The following is a 21,656-nucleotide window of genomic DNA, read 5'->3' as shown; positions in this document are numbered from 1 at the left end:
ATTTCAAGGAATAATCTATTTGGAGATTGGAAATGGATGTTTCTGTGGTAAGATTGTGTTTTTTCACTATGGACCTGCAAAACGTAACTGTAACGTCAATGCTCGATCTTCTGCCTAAGCGCTAGCATATAGCATTAACTAGCATATAGCCAACTTTGTTTTTAGCATTGTAACAACATTACAATTAATGTAATGTGTAATTTAATGTTGGGGCATATATCACAACTACACTCTAAAGATGGCTGGGTTATTTTTTAACCCAAAATGCTGGGTTGAGTCTGTTGGGTTGTTTTGCTGGGTTATTTTTTTACATTTTAAACACTTTTTGGGTAGTTTCAGTTTTCTAGGTGTTGGGTTAAAACTGCTGGGTTATTATGCTGGGTTGTTTGAAGAGGCTCATGTGCTTCGCGCCCTTGATGTTTGAATGTGCTCAGCAACGGTCGTCGTAAGGACAGAGTCACTGGAAGCAGTTGTTTCAAGGTAAGTTTATATGTTTTTGTGAACATTTCATGAATATAAACAAGATTATAACATTTTGCGAGACAGCAACGTGTTAATTTATACAGACTAAGACGACGGGTGTAATGTGGAGGAATGACGACTGTTACCTCAGATCGCCATTTACACAAATTGACTCGAATAGTCATTCTAAGATGTTTGATATGGCATATTAATAAAATTAATAAAATCGGTGTTACAAAATCCCCATCACACGGTTGATTACGTTAACTCATGACAATTTCTGTAAGCCTTTAACAAAGCGAGTCAAAACCGGTACCGAGTCGACCTCCGCAACCCCCACTTCGGCTTCTTGTGTCACACACGCGCAGTTTTCCCTTTCCCAGCTTAACAAGCGATAGCGACGCTGTTAAATTAAATTTAACGACAAACGAGTTGCTTTCTTGTCATTCGATATGTAAAGACAGACCGCGAGGCGCGAGCACATGTTAACCGGCGCGGCGGAGGATCACGGAGCCGGCGTCTCTGTCACTGAGGCAGGGTCAGGACAAGCAGCAAATTTACTTCACCGTCGGTACGGCAGGTAATGCGTCGATAAATTAAAACGAAACAGCGTTTCCAAGAACCAGTGTCTTATATGTATGCTTGTTCCTCTCTTTTAAAATGAAACAATAATTTAAGTGTTTGTACATGAACTTAAAAAAAACATAAACGTATTTGTTACCAAGACGGAGGCTGCATGGAAGTGACTATCGGTTAACAAACATGTATATGTGTTATATGAATTTAGATGTGTTATTGGGTCGTATTTAGTTACTATTTTATATTAATTTCATAATATTTTTGGGTTGTCTCCTGTGATTTCAAATTAATATTGACCAACCCTCTGATCTGTGGCTGATACTGTATCAGAGATGTTATGTTTTTAGCAGAGATCAGATGTGATGTTGTTTTCCAATTCTTTTTTTAGAGTGTGCAGAGTTTTAACGTCCATCCATTGATGAGGCTAGCAAGACCTTCATACAACTTCAGCCAGTAAGTATAACATTTAATAATTCCTATTTAAAATATATTGACAATGTCTTAATTATCTGCTACATTTTAGTTCTGCAGTACTTTATTCTTTATAGTCAGATCATCCTATTTGTCAGTCTGTGTGGTTTGCAGCCTTTGTTGTTGGCACAACAGTTAAAGGAGTGTAACACCAAAGTCTTATGCAAACTGACAACAGGCCATTGCATTTTTGGAAAAAAAATCTCACACGTGGTGGTAATGCAGCCAGTGATGCAAAAGAAAGCCTTATAATTTTTATAAAATATATAATTCACTTGGCCCACATGGTTTTCAGAATACTTAAATCTGATCATTCAGTTCAGACCACTAAAAGTTTTTTTGCTCTTTTGTAGATTGCAACAAATGTGGTGGAATTTCTTCTCTGGACAGAATCCTCGAAACCCTTTCCTTTCGTCCTGGCCATGGGAAACATGCAGCAGATCTCTCAATCTTTTTACTCAATCAGTCTCTCTGAATACGGAAGTAAGTTAAACTGCAATTCGGCCAAGATGGCGACGGCACGCACCGCCTACTTTAAGCTTCAAAAATGCTCTTCACAAACCAATGGGTGACGTCCCGGACACTACTTGCATATTTTTTACAGTCTCTGGTTTAAAGGCATTTTAAGTGCTTGAAAATAAATACCCCAGGCAATGTGCTTCTATGGGAATTCCTGTAGTCTGTCATTTTTCAAATGGATAAATCCTCTCCTGTTCGTTTCCTTTGTACATCTTTGTTCGCGACGAGTAACTTTAATAAATGAAGTATTTTTAGTCAAATACATTCCATTCTGTGAAACTTAAAACATTTGTTCTGTAAAAAACTTTACACATCTATGAATGATTTTACTTTTAATTTAACAATTACATTGTTTCTTTTCTTACACTGCTGTAGTTTTGTTTATGTACATTTCAGTATTTCATATACTGTAAAATTACAAATTCTGTCTTAAATTTAAACGAATTGATTCAACCTGTTACATTGTTACTTCAATGTGCATAATTTATGATATTTTATAAATATATTTATACTTGGGTCAGTAAGCAGTCCTTTAAATGATTTTGCAACTTACAACTGTAAAAATGTAAGAGTTTGTAGTTATTTTGCAGTCAAATAAACATTTATTTGCTGTTAACAATGGTCTTGATTTACAATAAAGCACATGATAAAAATAACCCAGCAAGAATAACCCAAAACCCAGAATATAAATCCCATAAATGGTTAAAAGGACTACATGTTGGGTTTTCTCAACAACCCAACCTGCTGGGTTAAAATGTGTTACCCAACGTGTTGGGTTACTTTAACCCAGCATGTGTTCTGTCCAATATTTACCCAGCGCTGGGTTGCCAATTGGGTTGTTTTTAACCCAACCATTTTTAGAGTGTAACTTCATAGTCGGTCTTAATTGAGATTAGCCTATATTCCAGCAGTCATTTGGGGCCTCACGATATGTACCAAACTCTCATTATTCATCGATGCCTAGGTAAATACAGTTTTGCATTCTACAGCACCTTTAATAAAATAAAAAAATCTGTAATATAAAGATCGCAAGTAAAATAGTTATAATAAAAATATGCCAACTGTAAAACAAACAACAGAATTGCTACTATATTAGTCATCTTCGGTCTGTCAGCTCTTAACCATCAGTTTCCAAACCCAGCAAGCAATTTTGCATGTTTAACCATAGCCCAAAAATAAATGTAAAAATAAAATAAATTAAACCAAACACATTGTAATCACTTGTGTGCATGATGGAATATCAAGTTATTTTTGGCAAAAACGACAAGCAACCAAATTCAAGTTTATTTTGGCTAGAAGTGGGTTACGAATAGCCACACTATATCAGTACAAAAATTCACTCAATTTACCCATTTTTTAAGGTAAGTGGTTGCAATAAATTTTTTAAGCTACATTTAAAGGAACAGTATGTAAGAAATGTATATCAATTAATCATAAAATGGCTCTGATAAGTCACTAGACATTAAGAAATAATTTTCATTTCAAACACTTATATCACTCACAACAGTGATCCGGCCGGGATATTGTCATTTAAAAAGTGTAGTTGCAGCCCTCAACTGATGTTTATGTTGTCATTTTGTGTATTGGCGACCAGTTGTGTGATTGCAGTACCAGTTTTAGCCACACGTTTTGTGATTGCAATACCAGTTTTGGCCACAATCCTACATACTGTTCCTTTAAACAAAAAAAAATTTTGTTTTATTTTGTATTCCTAATTTTTTTGTTTAAATGTAGCTTAAATAAATTGATTGCGACCACTTACCTTAAAAAATTAGTAAATTGAATGAATCATTTTTTTTCAGTGCATACAGTAAATAAATGACACAAACAATGCATACTGTATACAGAGCAAATGGCAGTAATTTGTGACATTTTAATGTTATATCCCATTACAGAAACATAACCCACCAGAGGCTGATGTCATTCTAATAGAGACGGGTTTCACATTGATTTTAATAATAATGTCTGAATATGTGAATCACTTTTGCTGTTGTTTTGGTGAGTCATTGACAGTGGGCACTGAACATGATGAGATATTGTCTGATAAACACCTACAGTACTTGCACATTTTACAGTTAAAGCTAAAGTGTGTCTAACATACAGTACTTTCAAGAAAGTTTTAAACCCTTTGGCCATTTAAAACAGTTTTGTTGACTGTCACCTTTAACCAATTGTGTTATTTTGGGCCATGCCTACAGTTTCTGTTGAAAGAAACAATATCAAATTAATATTTTTTTTACTATTTTGTTTGGTGCTGTACTTCAACCTCAAGGATTTTGTTTTTAGACTTAGTTTTCATGATTTAACATTTTCGTGAAATTTATCTATGTACGTTTATGACAAAACAATGGCAAAAAATTCTGAAGATTTGCAATTTGACCATTGTGATTAAAGAAAGATTATAAAAGCAAATGCAGGACTTAAAAAAAAGTTTTACTGCTAAACTAACATGTGACTAATTCTAAGTAGTCCTTCAGTTTTCCAATTGCTTTTAAAAATGAAAACATGTTAATCACAAAATGCTCGCATACTCTACAATTAACTTCAATACTCTTAAATCCATAATGAGCAAATTTCTTCTCGAAATCAGCAACTTACTGTTCGTTTTCCCTGTAAAGCTTTCCAATGGCCCACGCTACAATTATTGGACACGGTATACCTGCAAGAGAGAGAAGATTGCATACATTCCTAAACCTCACACTATTCAAATTGCAGAAACAGACGCCAACCAGAGATAATTTTTCTTGGGCCGAAATGTGATTGCCTATTGAACGCTACGTCTTAAAGAACCCTACGTGAGAAGATGCTCGTAATATACGAAATTGCTGCACATCACACAGTGCAACAAAAACATCAATTGTGCAGATCAAATGAGAACAGAGATGTTTTGGCCTCAAACTGTGTCATTTTGAACCTATGCTCAGATGATTGCAATCGTTCTCTAGGGTGTTTGATCACATCTGTTTGGTTAGTGTGATTTCCACCAAGCCATGTTTAACAATGAGTTGCTTTGTTTGGGATGCTTAGATGCCAAAGGTTCCCTAACCCACGACTGACAAGAGGCAAGTAATCCATTGAGCTGATAAACTGTTGTCTGCTGAGATATTTGGCTCATGAAAAAGCTGATTTTCAACCTGGAATGCTAAATGCACTTTGAGATGATGAGCAGACTGTCGAGTGCAACAAATATCGAGCCAGCGAGATCACCACAAGATATTTAGTGTCATAATAAATTCATTTTGTAACATGCAGCTGATGCTATCGTAAAGACTCACATCTTCATATACGTACTGAAGGCTCTCTCTCTCGCTTTACTTCATATCACACTGATGACTCATTTCTAACTTATTAATTGAGGTGAATGAAAAAATAAATTAAAAATCAAGTAGATGTATTTGGAATTGTGTGTGTTTCGAACTTGGTTTTTCACAGTAATGATAATTTTATGGCGCCTTTGCCTCCTTTTTGAAGTTTGAAAGCTTTGAAGCTTCTGTGATGACAGAATTGTTTATCAAGCTAAAACAATGCCTCAAGAGTAACTACCACCAGAACAGTGACAAGAAAACATTTGCTTTTCAAGTGATCTGCTTTTCAAGATCACAAGATAATAGATTTGCCTGTAACAATCTTAAAGCTCTGATGTGGTAAATAAAGAGGCGTGATGTTAGTACTATCTACTAACTACACATTATAGGGGTGCGGGGGGCACAAACTAACACGGGGTTAGTTGTAACACGGACCGTATAATTGTTGCACAGGGTTGAGTTTTACGGTATTGTTTTCACACTGCCAAAAGACGATTTCCTGCAAATTTATGGAAAATTATAATGTTTTTCCATAGAGGTATTGATGAAAGAGTGTTTAAGTGTCATGTAAGTAAATTTTTTCATCATTTTTTTTCGGTTTCTGAGTTGGGTGTGTAAGTTAGGGCTGTCTTAATGATTAAAGGTGCAATTTGTAAGATATTTGCAGTAAAATGTCCAAAAACCACTAGGCCAGTGTTATATATATATATATATATATTGTCCAGCTGATTACTATCAATATCTTTAATGTTTTCAACTACTTGTAAATCGTGAGAAAATTTCCATTCAAAACATTGTTACGGGGCAGTGCAGTCTCCTGTCAATGACTTTAATATCCATGTGACCCTTTGTCACCACCTTTACTGACGTAAAAACCACATGACAACAGTGGTCGAGTTCGAAAAAATAAAATGGCGGCCAAGGAGGCGACTGGACCACAAATTTAGTGTAAATAAACGTATATTTTCACTTTTTACACATTTCAATTGCATTTCTAGCGAGAAATTAGTATTGTAGTTTTCAAATATGTGATTAGTTATCACAAAGGCGCTCTCTGTTTGTATTTCAAACACGCTGCCTTTGAAGTGCATCCGAAAGCCTTTCTCTGAGCTGCCTTCATGCCTCCGAAGTCATTTCCTCATGAGGCAGCGAGGCAACAAGTCACTGCCTTGAGTTTTCGGACGCAGCCAGTCTCATGGACAAAAATGTGAACTATGCGTTAGCGCCTGTCGGGCTACGTGCTTGCTTATGGACTTATGGATTAAGTTACTCTTTACCGTCTGCCGCTGGTTGTGTTAGCAAAGACAGCTCCCGTAAGCGTACGGGCCAACCAAACGACCCAAGAAGAGTTTGGAACAAAACGAGAGAGGATCAATTTGGTGTTGCATTATCTGGATAGAGAGAGCTTTGCGTCAACATTTAACTAGACAGAGATTCTAATCCTGCTTGTGTTTTACGCGATGGGTGAGTTGTTTTGATTCGTAACCATTCAAAAACGTACAGTATGCTTTTATATTGATCACAACATTAGTGTGTAGAGTGTAATCAGCGCGTCTTCCCGCGGACGATATGCACATCAAAAGGTATTGTACAGCAATATAAATGGTCATTTTAAGACACTTCACAATAAGATTTGTACTGTCAGTACATTATGTGAAAAATCATTGTAGATTGTAAGTTGAAAACGTAATTCTGTGCTGTGTTAACCATCGAATTTGGACTAATACTGTAACATCTATGACTAACAATTTCGTTTTGAACATCACATATAAACTTACATAATGAAATAAATGATGTCATTAAACGCAACATTTATAAGACTGGATTACCTTATCAGTCAACGTGATTTCTCGTTCGCGTCTGATTGATGGCCATCAGCGGTTGAGTTAAAGACCCTAACCCAGAAGGTAAAAGTCGCAATAATGATTACTGACATGGAGCATTCAGACAGGACTAAAATCACTTAGAAGCTCTGATAATAATTGCTACCTCCCTATGTAAAGCTAATCCCGTCCGAATAGTAAAACATGACGCAATGATGTCAAATAAATGCTAATCAGCGTTACGCTATCACTGCCAGTCTCTCAAAATTCTGTGGGAAAAACTGATACTGCTTTTCAAAATAAATACATTCAAAGAATGCTTTTTACTCTAACTTACATCTCACTTTGTCACAGCATTGGAAACAGTTTGGTTGGAGGCAGTTTAAATCAATGGCACCCAGCTGACAGAAGTGAAAATCTCTTGACTACATTATGATGTTTTTTCAGGTCTATACAGCATGAGCTGAATATTATAATAAAATGTCCCTGCTGTCTACCCTGAACAGCTCCCAGAATCCTTTGCTTATGTACACAGAAAGAGAATGGTGTGAATATCAAAGACATCTTCAAGAGGGAGCTTGTGGTGTGACATTTAGACTTTTCCACAGTAAATGACTTCAGATATTATCTTGTATACTCTTCAGTATTCTGCCCTACCGTTTGTAATGCTCAGTAATTTAATTAAATCTGCACCAGTCTCTTTTAAGTTTCGACAAATTTAATTACTTCTCCTGTATAAGAAAGCGACACTTTCTCAATTTTAAACACGTTATGAAAAGTGATATTGGTTTTTCACAGTTGTGTTTACTAATTACAAAAAACTCTTAAAGAGCACCTATTTCATTGCTAAAAACAATGTCATTGTGTGTATTTGGTATAATACAATGTATTTGCATGGTTTATGGTTAAAAAAACACATTCATTTGCACATATAGTACATTTTTTGCAGCTCCAGATTTCACGCTCTTCCTGAAATGCAAGAATTTGAAAAGCTCTGTGTCCCTGATTGGGCAGCTAATCTGTACGATGTGATTGGGCTGAATACCTCTGACGTCAGCCGGAAATGTGATGCTCCTTACCATGGTTGAAAGATTCGGTTGCTAACAGGAGTTAACTTTTAGGCTGTAAGTCCGAATCAGAGGAATTATAATAATGTCTTCTCCAATTCACCAATCCCAGGAAGTAAATTGTTGCCTACAATCCATGTGTTTGTTGTAGTCAAAAAAAAAGAGATTTGCTTGGAGACGATAACCCGCGTCATTGTTTAATTTGGGGTTTGTACCTTTTGCATATCGATAATGTGTAAGAATACACACCTACACACCAAAGGAAATTTAAAAATGTGAATCAGACAATAGGTGCTCTTTACCACTTAGAACGTCACCATGCATATAATTAGAGTTAAAATAATGTCATTAACAATGGAAAGGTGTTCAATAATGGCCGTTTATTTGCTTGCCCTCATGTTGGTCTAAACCTGTACGAGTTTCTTAATTCAACACACTAGAAGATATTTTGATAAATGATGGTAAGCTATAAAATGCTGGGTTGTTTGTAACCCAGACTGGAAAAATACTGGACAGAACACACTGCTAAAAATTATCTAATGCAGGGTTGTTGTTACCTAAGGTTACCCAAAGTTGAAATACTAAAGTTTAAACAACCCAGCATTGGTTAATTGTTAACAATATATGGGTTAAACCTATATTAAAAAATGTTGAACCATTGTGTCCCTGAGCAAGACACTCAACCCCTAGTTGCTCCAGAGGCGTAGCCTGGTCCAACCAGACTCTCGTACATTCATTTCATTTGTACAGAGAGTCTGGCCACGCTCCGTTGCAAAGCGTAACTTCCGTTAAGGAGGGTCCTCTGTTGAAGTTTAAAACTATTGGATCTGCCCAGAGTCACTCAGGATCTGCCATAGGTGATCGCTAACGTGTGGTCGTGACGTATATCATGCGCCGAATAATCAAACCAACAAAACTTAGCAAACCTGGTTCTTGCTCCGGCTTAACTTCTGAATATTCGGCAAGTTTTGCAACAACTTTCTCTGCTGCCATTACTGAACTACAACTCAAACTGACGCACGACCTCAACGTCATCGTTCTTAGCCAACCCCCTCTGTTTGCTGATTGGACCTGCAGATTTTTGCAGGAGAAAACGAAACTCTACACAGCAGTCCCAGACGTAGTACTGAAGCCAAATGAAAATTAAGCGGAAGCACGTAGGAGGGCGGAGCCAGGCTACCAAAGGCGTGCGACCTCTGACATATATAGCAATTGTAAGTCGCTTTGGATAAAAGCGTCGGCTAAATGAATAAATAAATAAATAAACATATTGGGCCCTATCTTGCACCCAGCACAATTGACTTTGTCAGTGACGCATGTATCATTCGTATTTTGCACCGGCGCACAGCGGGTTTTTCCCTCCACAGACGCACGTCAGCAAACTAGGGAATGAACTTGCGCTCCCTGGGCGGTTCAGCGCAAAAATGGAGGCGTGTTCCGGCGCAAACCATCCCTGATGCTATTTTGCAGTTTCAAAAAACAATTGCGCCACTGACCAGAAAAAAATAGTCTAAAGTCAGTGGCGCGCTGCGCGTGGTTCATTATGCTATTTTAAGGGCGCATGCTTGACCATAATGTATAGCGTGCACAACGCGCACACACTTTGCTTATCTAATCTACACAGATGCAACAGTTATTTTTGCAAATCATAAATTGTTACAATAAAAAATATTAACACATGAGATAAGGGAAATCATTGTGGTGAGCATTGTTGTGATAGTTTTTATTTATTGTGTGGCTGCGTTAAAATTTTTTCATGCAAATAACGATTAAAATATTTTCATAATTTTGTTGTGTGGCTGTATTACGTTTATTTTATGTAAATAATAATTAAAATGTTTTCATAAGAAACCTTTATGTATATGAACTTGATTTGTAAGTGTACTTTGGGGTTGGACCTTGCTTGCGTTTCTTGGGTCCGATTTCAAAGCCCCCAAACCCTTTCAGCGGTGAGGGACGCAGCGATGTCCTCTGCTGGCGTCAGGTCATTTGTAGAGGCAGATCCACCTCCCATTACACGGCAATTTATGCTGGCAAGCTTGTGATTCCCCCGTCTCCTGACATCATTGTAGCGCTTGGCGCATCAATGGGGATGCCAGCTGATGAGACAATTGTGGCCTCTCACGCCTGTTTAACCGACGCTGATTTGGGCGGGTTTCTCCCATCCCCATACAAAACAACTTCTTTGTCTTTGACTGCTCGTACAATAACGTGGGTCTCCTCGGCTGTGAACTGCTCCTGGCGTGCGCCTGGTAAATCCGTCATAATAATAGCAACCCGCCATGGAACTTGCGCCCTTCCATTTAAAGGGAATGTTGGATAGTGTTCTGATTGGTTTATTTGACGTTACGCCCAAACCACACCTATGAATAATGAACCTACTTCAGACCAACCCCTTATTGATTTGGCGCAAGAATTATTTCTCCCGCCGGGAAAATAGCAACAGCACCCAAGATCCGCCCACAAAGTCACTTGCGCTTTGCACTTCGCACTTGCGTTTCAGATCGTTAAATTAGGGCCCAATGTGACATATACACTACCAGTCAAAAGATTAGTGTCATCTAACTGAAATATGACCTGGATGTGCTTGACATGTTTGTGAGATTCCTCGCAAGAAAATATTAAGATGAGATACAGACTGAAATCGTTACCAAATCAGAATCAAAAACTTTCTTTGATAAAAGCACTTTAAACTTCATTTTAACTTTTTTTAACAGCAGCTGAATATTCCACTTAAGAGGAGCAGAGAGAAAAGAAATCAACTCACACCATCCGATGAAGAGGAAGACCCATTTTCTGAGCTTGTCTGTGGAATATGTCATCACAATAGCTGTGTGGAGATAACAGCCCTCCACAAACATCCAGAAGAAATTGGTCACCACAAAGTAATTATAGATTGTTGTTATGAGACGACACCAGGGCTATAGAGAAAGAGGAAAGGGGTGTTAATTGGTGTGAACTGTTTCATGATTCTGCAAATCTTTTAAGCAGGGTTTTAAAAAAAAGTTGGGACATGACTTTTTTAAAAAGTTGAAAACTTGCTAGGGAGTAATCAATCCAAAATGTCTTTGAAGTAGTTTTACAATCAATACAACAAATTGAATGACGTCACAATTCAAACAATCTGAGGTTTTTGTATTTAGGAAGTGAGGCACAAGAACCTGTACCGTATCATGAAGGAAACCTGGTCTCAATACATTTTAAGCCTTGACTATAGGTTATTTTACATCAGTGGCGGCTCGAGACTGCTCATCCGAGGGGTGCAAATTTAAAATATGTGTTTGGAGTGTCATGTGTGTTGCTTGTGTTTTCAAAATATGTGTTTGTTGCATCATGTGAACCATGTGGATCACGTGTTTTGTCAAAATAAGTGCCTGCTGCACACGTGTCAAAAGTGTTTGTGATAAAAGAGACGCTCACATTCACAAAATACACGCAAGACTCTCCCTTAACAGTGAACTTTGATTACGCATGAGATTATGCGAGTATCTGGCAAAAGTGACCATTTCTTTGATCATAAACCCTTTAGACGCGTCTGCAGCAGGCACTTATTTTGACCAGACACGTGATGCACATAGGATCACTTGACGCGCAGAACACATATTTTGAAATTATGAACCACACACATGACGGGCTACATATATGTTGTGACAAACTTCGTATCGAACGCCCTCGAAAAAAGAAGTCACCGGCGTCACTGGTTTACAGGAGAAACCTGTTTATTCCTTAAATATGATTTTTAGATGTGATTTTTCCAAAGGGACTTAATTCTCTTTTGCTACAGTGGCTGAACATTTAATACAGATTGCATTTACATTATTTGCATTTTTATCAGCATGTGTGTTTCCTGGATTCGAATCCATATCCTTTTGTACAACTAAAGCAAAAATCTATCACCGTGTACAGGAGCACACTGCATAAAGAAATTAAAATCAAATTCAAGAGGCATCTCTCTACTAGAAGATATAGTGCAGTCCTTGAAAAGTAAACAACAGCAGAATGCTATTTTATGAATTTAGCGCAGTCAACAGCTGGACAACAGCTGTCATAGCTATTACAATGTTGAGTATAATAAACCAGTTCTGAATGCTGATTGGTCAATGAGGCCATGTTAATATAAATGATTTATTAACAGCTATAGAAGTGAAAACTTCTGTGTATTTCACTATGCATCACACATATTTACCACAGTTTCCATGTCAAGGACTACTGGACGTCTTGTTAGTATGTTAGTAATATGCATATTTCACAAGTTAAAGGATTAGTCAATTTTCTTAAAAGAAAAATCCAGATAATTTACTCACCACCATGTCATCCAAAATGTTGATGTCTTTCTTTGTTCAGTCGAGAAGAAATTTGTTTTTTGAGGAAAACATTGCAGGATCTTTCCAACTCTAATGGACTTTAATAGAGCCCAACATTCAATACCCAACTCAACACTCAACAGTTCTTTTCAACAGAGCCTCAAAGGACTACAAACAATCCCAAACGAGGCATAAGTGTCTTATCTAGCGAAACGACTGTCATTCCCGACAAGAAAAACAACAAATATACACTTTTAAAGCACAGCTTCTCTTCATGTAGATACGGTCGTGATGCGCCAGCTGACCCCACGCAATACGTCATGACGTCAAGAGGTCACAGAGGACGAACGCGAAACTCCGCCCCAGTGTTTACAAGTGTGTTGAAAGAGGACCGTTCCTACGTTGTTGTATGTCAACTGATACTAATTAATGTCTTTGTGGCAGTTTATTGTTTAAAATGTTCCGCAAATGTGCGTTTTATATATGTAACATGTGACCTCCCTTCGTCACTACGCATTTACGTTAGGTACCGCTGGACCGGACCTAGACGAGAAGTTGTGGTCCAAAAGTACATATTTGTTACTCTTCCTGTCAAAAATGACACTCGTTTCGCTAGATAAGACCCTTATGCCTCGTTTGGGATTGTTTATAGTCATATACATGACATGGTGGTGAGTAAATTATCTGGATTTTTCTTTTAAGAAAATGGACTAATCCTTTAATATATATTTGAGCTGTTTTAAAGGCAATACAGTATAATATTGAAATATTGTGAAAATAGTGAATTAAAAGGCACTGTTCCTATTCCTTACTTGTAATTCGCTTTGGATAAAAATGCCTACTAAATGAATGAATAAATGTAAATAAATGGTGCAGTGTGTAATTTTTAGAAGGATCTCTTGACAGAAATGCTAAATAATATACAAAACTATATTATCAGGGGTGTATGAAATTTTTTATAATGAACCGTTATCTGTTTATTACCTTAGAATGAAACGTTTTTATACACCAAGGGTCCCCTTACATGGAAGTCGCCATTTTGTGCCACCATTTTTCTACATAAGCCTTTAACGGACACATTTTTTTACTAAATTGTCTCCAACGATGACATGTTTGTCCACTAGATGCCGCTGAAATTTACAGGGATTTAAAGGGATAGTTCACCCCAAAATTAAATTTTGTCATCATGTTGTTACAAACCTGTTGAAATGTTTTGTTATGATGAACATGAATGTATTATGAGAAATGTTTGTAATCAAGCCAATCAGAGGTCCCATTGACTTTCATAGTAGGAAAAATGGGAACTGTTAGATTTGGTTACAAACATTGCTCAAAATATCTTCTTTTGTGTTCATCAGAACAAAGAACTTTAAACAAGTTTGTAACAACATGAGAGTGAGGAAATGATGACAGATTTTTTTGTGAACTATCCCTTTAAGCAAGATTTATAGCAGATATGTTCCCAACACAGCTAAGAACAACTACTTTGTTTCAGCTTTTTGGAAATGCTGTAATGACCAGGTGTCTTTCAGGAACAGAGCCATCCATCTCTTATAAAGTATACCCACAATCCATCCTTATACTCACTAGCCTAGTACTAGAATATGATGGAAAATCATAGCTATTGTTTCCATAAAATGGAAAAACCCTCCAGTAATAATATTCACAACAATCACGCTTTCTTATGTTAATGTAAAGCACTTGTAATAATTAGTGACAAACACAGTCATTCATTGTGAAGAGTAAATTAGCACTGCATGATGGGAACATCATGAAGCACTTCGGGCTGATCATAGCCTCATACTCTCTCTTCAATGTCAATTATTTTCAGTAGGCAGTACGTGTAAAACAATTACCTTTCGAAGGACAGGATGTGATTTTTAAGAATGAAATCGTACTAGCACTTTTTAATCTTATAAGCTGCTTGTTTTAGAAACATGCAGTGTGAAAGCTTTAAACATGCAGCTTTGCTATAAAATCACTTCTCAAAAGCATAAATGCAAATGTTATAAACCTGCAGATGCCCTTGCATACTAAAACGCTGATAGGTAAATAGTTGCAAAGTGTTTCCTACCTCATTGGTCTCATGAATGTTGTGGTCAATCAACTGAAGCAAAAACCACATTACATTCCTTAGAATGAACGTCGTAATTAAGTTCCAATGGATTATATTGCGAAGGCATCGGATGCTCCTTAAAATGGGAAAAATAACATTAACTTCAGCGATATACCCGATGACTCATTTTTAGCATTTGCATGAACTGGTTATAAAAATGTGTTTGAATATGAGATCACACAGAGAGACTAGAGATGAAACTCATCTTGGCATGCATTATATATGACTTATCTTAACATTACAGTAATACATTAACATTAAACTAATACTTTTTTACAACCCCTAATTCTGTGAGTAAAAAAAGAACCAATATTTGGCATGACATTTCAAAATGTCTCACTTTCTACATTTCATATGTTATTTATATTCTATTGTGAATAAAATGATTTGTAAATTATTCCATTCCTTTTTTACTCACAATTTCTACAGTGTCCCAACTTTTTCTGATTTGGGGTTGTATAAAGGTTGTATATTAAATATAAAAAACTATTTAAATGAAATATAGGTATTTGTTAACATAGTAAGACTAGGATCCTGGTTGGAAAAAGTAATAAAGAATGGATTTTAATGGAATCAGTGTAAAATCGCGGGATTATGTCTTATGAGGTGTCATGAAACATTTTGATAAAAAAGTAAATGCAAAATAAAAGTATCAAAATAAGAAGCATACAGTTACAAACATCTCTTCATGTACTATTTTGCAATATGACATCATACAAACCAATTTTGTTGTTTTTTCCACATTTAAGGGGAAAATTTTCATTACCACAACCTGTCAATGACTGGATGTGGGTTCTTTGACATGGAAATATTTATAATTAAAAAATCTAAAATGCTTTAGTGCATGTTATACTATAAACATTTACAGTAAAGAAATATGTGGTATTTGGTAATCATTGGTAAATTTAGAGACAATAATAAGGAATATAAATGTGTCCAAGACCAATTTTCTCATCCTCCGCAACAATTTTCAATAATTGTTTAAGCCCTCAAGGAACTAACATTTTCAAAGAAAAAAAATTAAATGTTGAAAGGGACATAATTGACTGCGACACTCAAGATGGCTACCAGGTAAGCAGTTCTTATTTTTTCTCTCCAGATAAAATTTAAAATTTTGTTTGTCATAGTACCTAGACAACTTTATAGTTCTCATTACCTAAACATGAGTTTGTAAATGCATATATTTAATGTATTTTAATGTGGTAATGAGAATTAAATTCTCTAAAAAATAATGGTTATAGTAAGTTCAGACCTTAAACTTTTAAGTGCAAAAAAATTGGCTTCAATGGCTTTTTAAAAATTCTGATGCTGGACACCTTCTAAATCTGGATTTTGTGCGAATCACCCATATGTGACCCTGGACCACAAAACCAGTCATAAGTAACGCGGGTATATTTGTAGCGATAGCCAACAATACATTACATTGTATGGGTCAAAATTAACCTTTTATTGCCAAAATTCATTAGGATATTAAAGATCATGTTCCATGAATATATTTAGTAAATCTTCATACCATTAATATCCAAATTAATTTATCATTAGTAATATGTGTTTCTAAGGACTTCATGTGGACAACTTTAAAGGTGACTTTTTTATTGTATAAAGATGTATAAATCTCAATTTTAAAAAAATGTACCCTTATGGTTTTGTGGTCCAAGGTCACATATGTGAAATGAATAAAAGTTGCTTATTAAACAAGCATAAATCAGAGCTGAAATAACTGTAACATTAGAAAGTGTTCACCTTTTTCAATGTTAAATATTTTATATACACACTCTAAGGAAAAAATGTACAAAAGCTGTCACCAAGACAGTACCATTTTGGTACAGATATGTATGTACCTTTTAGGTATCAGTAGGTACCTCTTAAGTATCAGTACAGGTATGTACATTCGAGGTGCCAATATGCACCTTTTGGGTTACAAAAGGGTACTTTTTGAAAAAGTACCACCCCCATGATAACTTTTGTACGTTTATTTCTGGGAGTGCAGGTACAGCTCGCTTTGGCATGCCTTAAAGTCTTTAAACGTCTTTGACTAAAAGGAAAATCTACTAGATCTCCCAAACTACATCTAGAAATTAAGTCCTCACTAAATATTAATGTATGTGTACACTGTCAGAAAAAATGGTACAAAAGCTATCACTGAGACGGTACCCTTTAAAAATGTCCTAATATGTGCTATATCGGTACAGATTTATGTCTTTGAGATACCAATAGACACTCTTTACAAATGTGTTCTTTTTAAAAAGGTACCAACTCGCGACAGCAAACACATTTATGTGAAAAAGGCACTTCAGTACAGAAACATGAAAGATATACCTACCTTAAGCACATGAAGAGAATGAAGGCGATAACTAGAGCTCCAACAGATATACAGTGACCAAAGTAATTTATAATGAGGGCTATCTTATAATGCATAGGGTATTTCCTCTGTGAACAACAAAAAAAAAACGTTTAGTATTAATAATTCTCAAAGATCAAAATATAATTCATTGTTCATCTTTAAACATAAAGGATTATACAGTATATCTGTTTTGATATGATTGCCGTTGTAGCACAAATCGATAGTTATTATTCAGTGACCATTTTGCCCTTGCTTAACACATTATGGAGGGTTGTGTGGAATGAGAGTCTTTTATATATTCCTCACGAGTCTTTGAAGTTAAAATGAGGTCACAGAACTGTAACAAGGGTGAAAAAAAAGGTTGGAATTTTGCACATTGTTTGCATGCAGAAGATATTTAAAGTGAAGTAAGAACTTGAATGATGCATGAAAATGATATGAGCTTCAGTGAACCGAAAAAGAGTCTACAGATATTTAATTAGTAACACAACATTTAATTTTAAGTGTGCAAATGCCGACTAGTTTCTCTCATTAAATATAGGTTGATTCATAACATGCATAACAAACCATACCAGTGACTATACAGGAATAAAAAGCAGCAAAAAATGCAATTATATAAGAGTCTTCTTGACTTATAATGGACCCATTTTATGTTTCTGACTTTAGCAAGTATAAATAAACAACAGTTGGATGGCTCAGCCGGTGTGTGAAGGTGAAATGGGAGACTGTAATAAATGTTATTATAGGATTTCATTTTTTGGCAACAGCAGATAATTTACTATGCTTTCTGTCAAAGATTCAGTGGAGTGTATTGAGTGTAATGTTTACACACTGTATGTAAATGTGAAATAGCTGCAAGGTTCAGCAGATAAGCATGTATATGTTGATATTAATTATAGGCATCACATCTTTTAACAATTTTTTTATTCATTTAAAATAAATACTGTAATAATAATAATAATAATAATAATAATAATAATAATAATAATAATAATCAATAATACGTTTTTAATCAAATAAGATAGAAAAGACCAAACCCCTCGATGCCTGTGAAACTCCCTTAAACAACAAAGTAAGCATGAATCTTTGTTTTTATTGCTTTGTATTGAAGTAATGTTTCTTTTGAGCTAATCTAATTATTGTGAATTGAAACAGATGGAAAACAGGCCTATGATTTATGTAGTGTCATGTATTCAGTGCAACAGTGGTTCAATGTTTCCCCTCCAGGCACGTGATTGAAGTCTATGAAGTACCATATGCCATTTCTCACACAACATTACAGCCCTTTGGGTTTTGCTTGTTTTAATATTTACTGTTTGCACAAATTATACATTGAATGTCTAACCTACGCATGGCTCAAGACAAAATTTTCCACTGGTTACACTGGTGCGACCAACTTCTTAGCTGGTCGCACCGGCACATGATTTGGTCGTATACTTTATTTGTACAACAACATGGAATTAATCAATGCATGCTGATGAAGACGTTTTGCCCTGATGAAAAAAGACTTATGCTGCGTTCAGACCAGCCACGGTAGAGGCGTCAAGCGCGAGTGATATCAATGTTAAGTCAATGTAAAGACGCTTTGATGCGTCTCTGGAGGTCTCGTGGCGCGAATGAGGCGTTTAGCGCGGCGCGGTACACGCGATTCCGCCACATTCGCGCATATAGTTCGCGCAGATTGAGCGTTCCCGTGGGAAATGTGTGAGTTGAAAAATGAGAACTTTGGCGGAAAAACGCGCCATGTTAACTAATCAGGAACCTGCAGTAGCAGTGACGTGATTACAGAAAGCGAGTGGAGTCGCAGAAGCCCGTTCCATGACGCAAATTTCCGCGTGAATGTCTTGATGACTAGAATTTCACTCCCAGCTTTTACGTGTGAATGAAGCGAGTGAACTCAAAATGTTCATGCTGCAAACTAGACGCGGTAAATGCCTCAAACGTGGCTGGTGTGAACCCATGGTAACAGTGACATAAAACCTCATGTTGGCAAAATGTTTTATCTTTTAACTACAATGTGGCGGCACATTCGGTGTAGTTTGGTGGTGCTGCATACGCTACAGTATGACTCGGAATACAGCTGATAATCCTTGCAGAGTACCATTCACTTATATTAGCATTAAATTACATGATATTTGTACCAAATCGTTGTTTATGTAGGATACACTCACTGATCTATATAAATGACTGGTATACCCAACCGGCAGAGGGCGTCATTGACTTCCATTCAAAATCATGATCTAATTTCACCCGTTTTACAGCGTATCAGTCACACAAGGTTAATTTTTCGGATATGTGTACGTAAAATAAAAGTATTTCTGGTGCTATTTACAATGTTTATGTTTAAATAGGATAATGGATTTATAAAAAAACGTTAAGGGAGTGCGTCTGGTGCATTCTGTTAATGACACGGGCATAAATAAAGTTTTTTGACATTAAGCTACACGTTCAGCGTTATTTCTCGGAATAAGTTTAGGTAACTTGTAAAGATAACATAATTACAAAACCAGCAAATTATTGCGTGCACATACGGTACAAAGCATGATTATTTATTTAGATTTCAGAATAAGCACGTTTGTCATTAATACTAAATATGCTGCGGTCTGTCTGCTGATCTGATACTGTAATGAAGATGAATGTATAGTAACTTACTGTTTAAAAAGCAAAATGTACAAATTCAAGTAAATAACTATACATGCTTAGGACGTTTGCGTTGTAATAATGTACATGGAGACTTCAGATAAAAACAGAGACTAGTAAAGTGATGTTTTATCACTAAAATCGCATCCATTGATTTAATAGAATGTTTGGGTATACCAACATGGCGGCGCGATGGCTTCACAGATGTGACGTCATGAGCAATCCAGTCATTTATATAGATCAGTGGATACACTACATGCTGACTTTACCCTAGGCTGTAAGCTACCCAGTCTCACGAAATTTTGCACCTATAATCACATAATTTTTTGTTCTTTTTTGTGATATTGTCATGAATTTCTGCTTTTTTTGTGATCGTATCACAAATTTTTGTTATGTGTCATTTTTCCTATTTTAAAACCATTGTTGCTTTAGTTTAGGGTTAGATTTGTTGTTTGCGTTAGGATGTCACTTTAATTATTGGTTTATACTATTTTTTTCTAAATGTATATTTTCTTATTTTTAAACCATTGTTGCCTGGCGTTAGAGTTAGAGTTGGGTTTGGGTAAAGATATAATCTAATGTAAATCTAACCCTAAACCGAGGCAACAGTGGTAAGAAAATAGGACAAAACAGTTGAGTAACCAATACGTGACAATGACACATAAACAGAAATTTAGGGGAACCATTTTAAGTGCCATATAGCACCTGTGTAGAACCATTTGTGCTATATAGAACCATATCTGGTGCAATAGTGGTGCTATATATCACCCCTGGAATGTTCTTCATAGGTGCTATTGTCATGATCCTGCCAGTCTGTTATAGTTACTCATAGTAGTTCATGGTCATGTGGCAGGATCGTGGCAGTACCCATGTTTTGTGTGACAGCACATGGCCTTTTGTTTGGGAAGTGTGCTGCCGTGTCTTGTCTCTGTCCCCGCCTCTTGTCTCCTCGTTAAATATTCATTATTAGTTAACTCCCTGCACCTGAGCTTCCTTGTTATCTTGTTCAGTTTTCCCTATATGTCTTGTCCTGTGCTGAATCATTTTGTATTGTCCTGTGTCTTGAGCCCTTGTTCTGATGACCGATTGTCAAAGAATCAAGTCAAGTCTAGTCTCGTGTTGTGTCTTCTGTCTTGTCAAGTTGTTGTTAAGTTTGTCTTTTGCCCCCTCGTGGGCTTTTTGGTTAAATAAACCCCATTGAGTTCCACATTACCTGCACTTGGGTCCCGTCTCTCTGTAAACATGACAGGTATATACTATAAATGGTTCCCCTATGATTACGAGCTTTTTAATGCTATTTAGCACTATTTTTTTAGAGTGTACCTCTAAGGTATACGCTGGTACACTTTGTACCTTTTTTCTGAAAGTGCAGAATGAACTTGAAAAGGCGCTAAATAATACAGACTTAAAGACAGCGTAGAGCCAAAGGCCTTCACTGTTTTCATATAAGATTTAAAGGGGACTAAATTTTTTTTCTTTTTTTTTTTAAAGGGGACTAAAGTGATCACAAATCTGTGTACAGGTTGTGTTTTTGAAGAAACCTACCCATATTTGAGAGGTGATAAAAAGAGAACTGATGAAGGTAGGATGAAACAGGTTTTTTGTTTGAAAGCAGATGGTCTGTTCTTTCATTTAATATATTGTATGTTTATATATTTAAAGAAGAGCAATTTCTGGGAGGCATTAAAAGTTTTGTAAAAATCATGAAAAATGCTGGCAGGGAAAGAGTTAAGGGGGCAGGGTAAAAATTCTGGGGGGCTAAAGCCCACCTAAAATGGGCCTAGCGATGCCACAGTATATCAGTTGCCCTAGATGTGACGCAGCGGGTTACAGCTTTAACAACCATAACAACAGCTTTAACAGTGATTCAAGTTCAAAAGTACTGTATATGAGAAGGTGCTTTAACGCAGCTCATTGAGACAGGTAGGGGTAATTGAGAAAGCGATGATACTGAAAATAAAGTCTAAACGATAAAAGTCTAATTTTTTCCAAAAAGCAACACTTTTAAATGTGATAAAAACAAGAA

The 21,656-nt window shown here is 36.2% G+C and overlaps 1 protein-coding gene across 2 annotated transcripts in view; it reads right to left on the bottom strand.

The window, feature by feature from the left end:
• Nucleotides 1-21,656, bottom strand: part of LOC129442779 (corticotropin-releasing factor receptor 2) — a 106,767-nt gene that overhangs the window by 34,060 nt on the left and 51,051 nt on the right. For both annotated transcript variants that reach the window (XM_055203052.2, XM_055203053.2), the window contains 4 exons: nucleotides 16,970-17,076; nucleotides 14,605-14,722; nucleotides 10,994-11,147; nucleotides 4,630-4,690 (listed from right to left, as the gene is read on the bottom strand). In XM_055203052.2, coding sequence (XP_055059027.1) covers nucleotides 4,630-4,690; nucleotides 10,994-11,147; nucleotides 14,605-14,722; nucleotides 16,970-17,076 — 440 coding nt within the window. The remainder of the gene's footprint in view (nucleotides 1-4,629; nucleotides 4,691-10,993; nucleotides 11,148-14,604; nucleotides 14,723-16,969; nucleotides 17,077-21,656) is intronic.

Source organism: Misgurnus anguillicaudatus, chromosome 2 (genome assembly GCF_027580225.2).
Source record: "Misgurnus anguillicaudatus chromosome 2, ASM2758022v2, whole genome shotgun sequence".
Classification (NCBI taxonomy): domain Eukaryota; kingdom Metazoa; phylum Chordata; class Actinopteri; order Cypriniformes; family Cobitidae; genus Misgurnus; species Misgurnus anguillicaudatus.
Note: the sequence above shows the minus strand (reverse complement) of the source record. Positions and strands in the feature narration are given on the sequence as shown.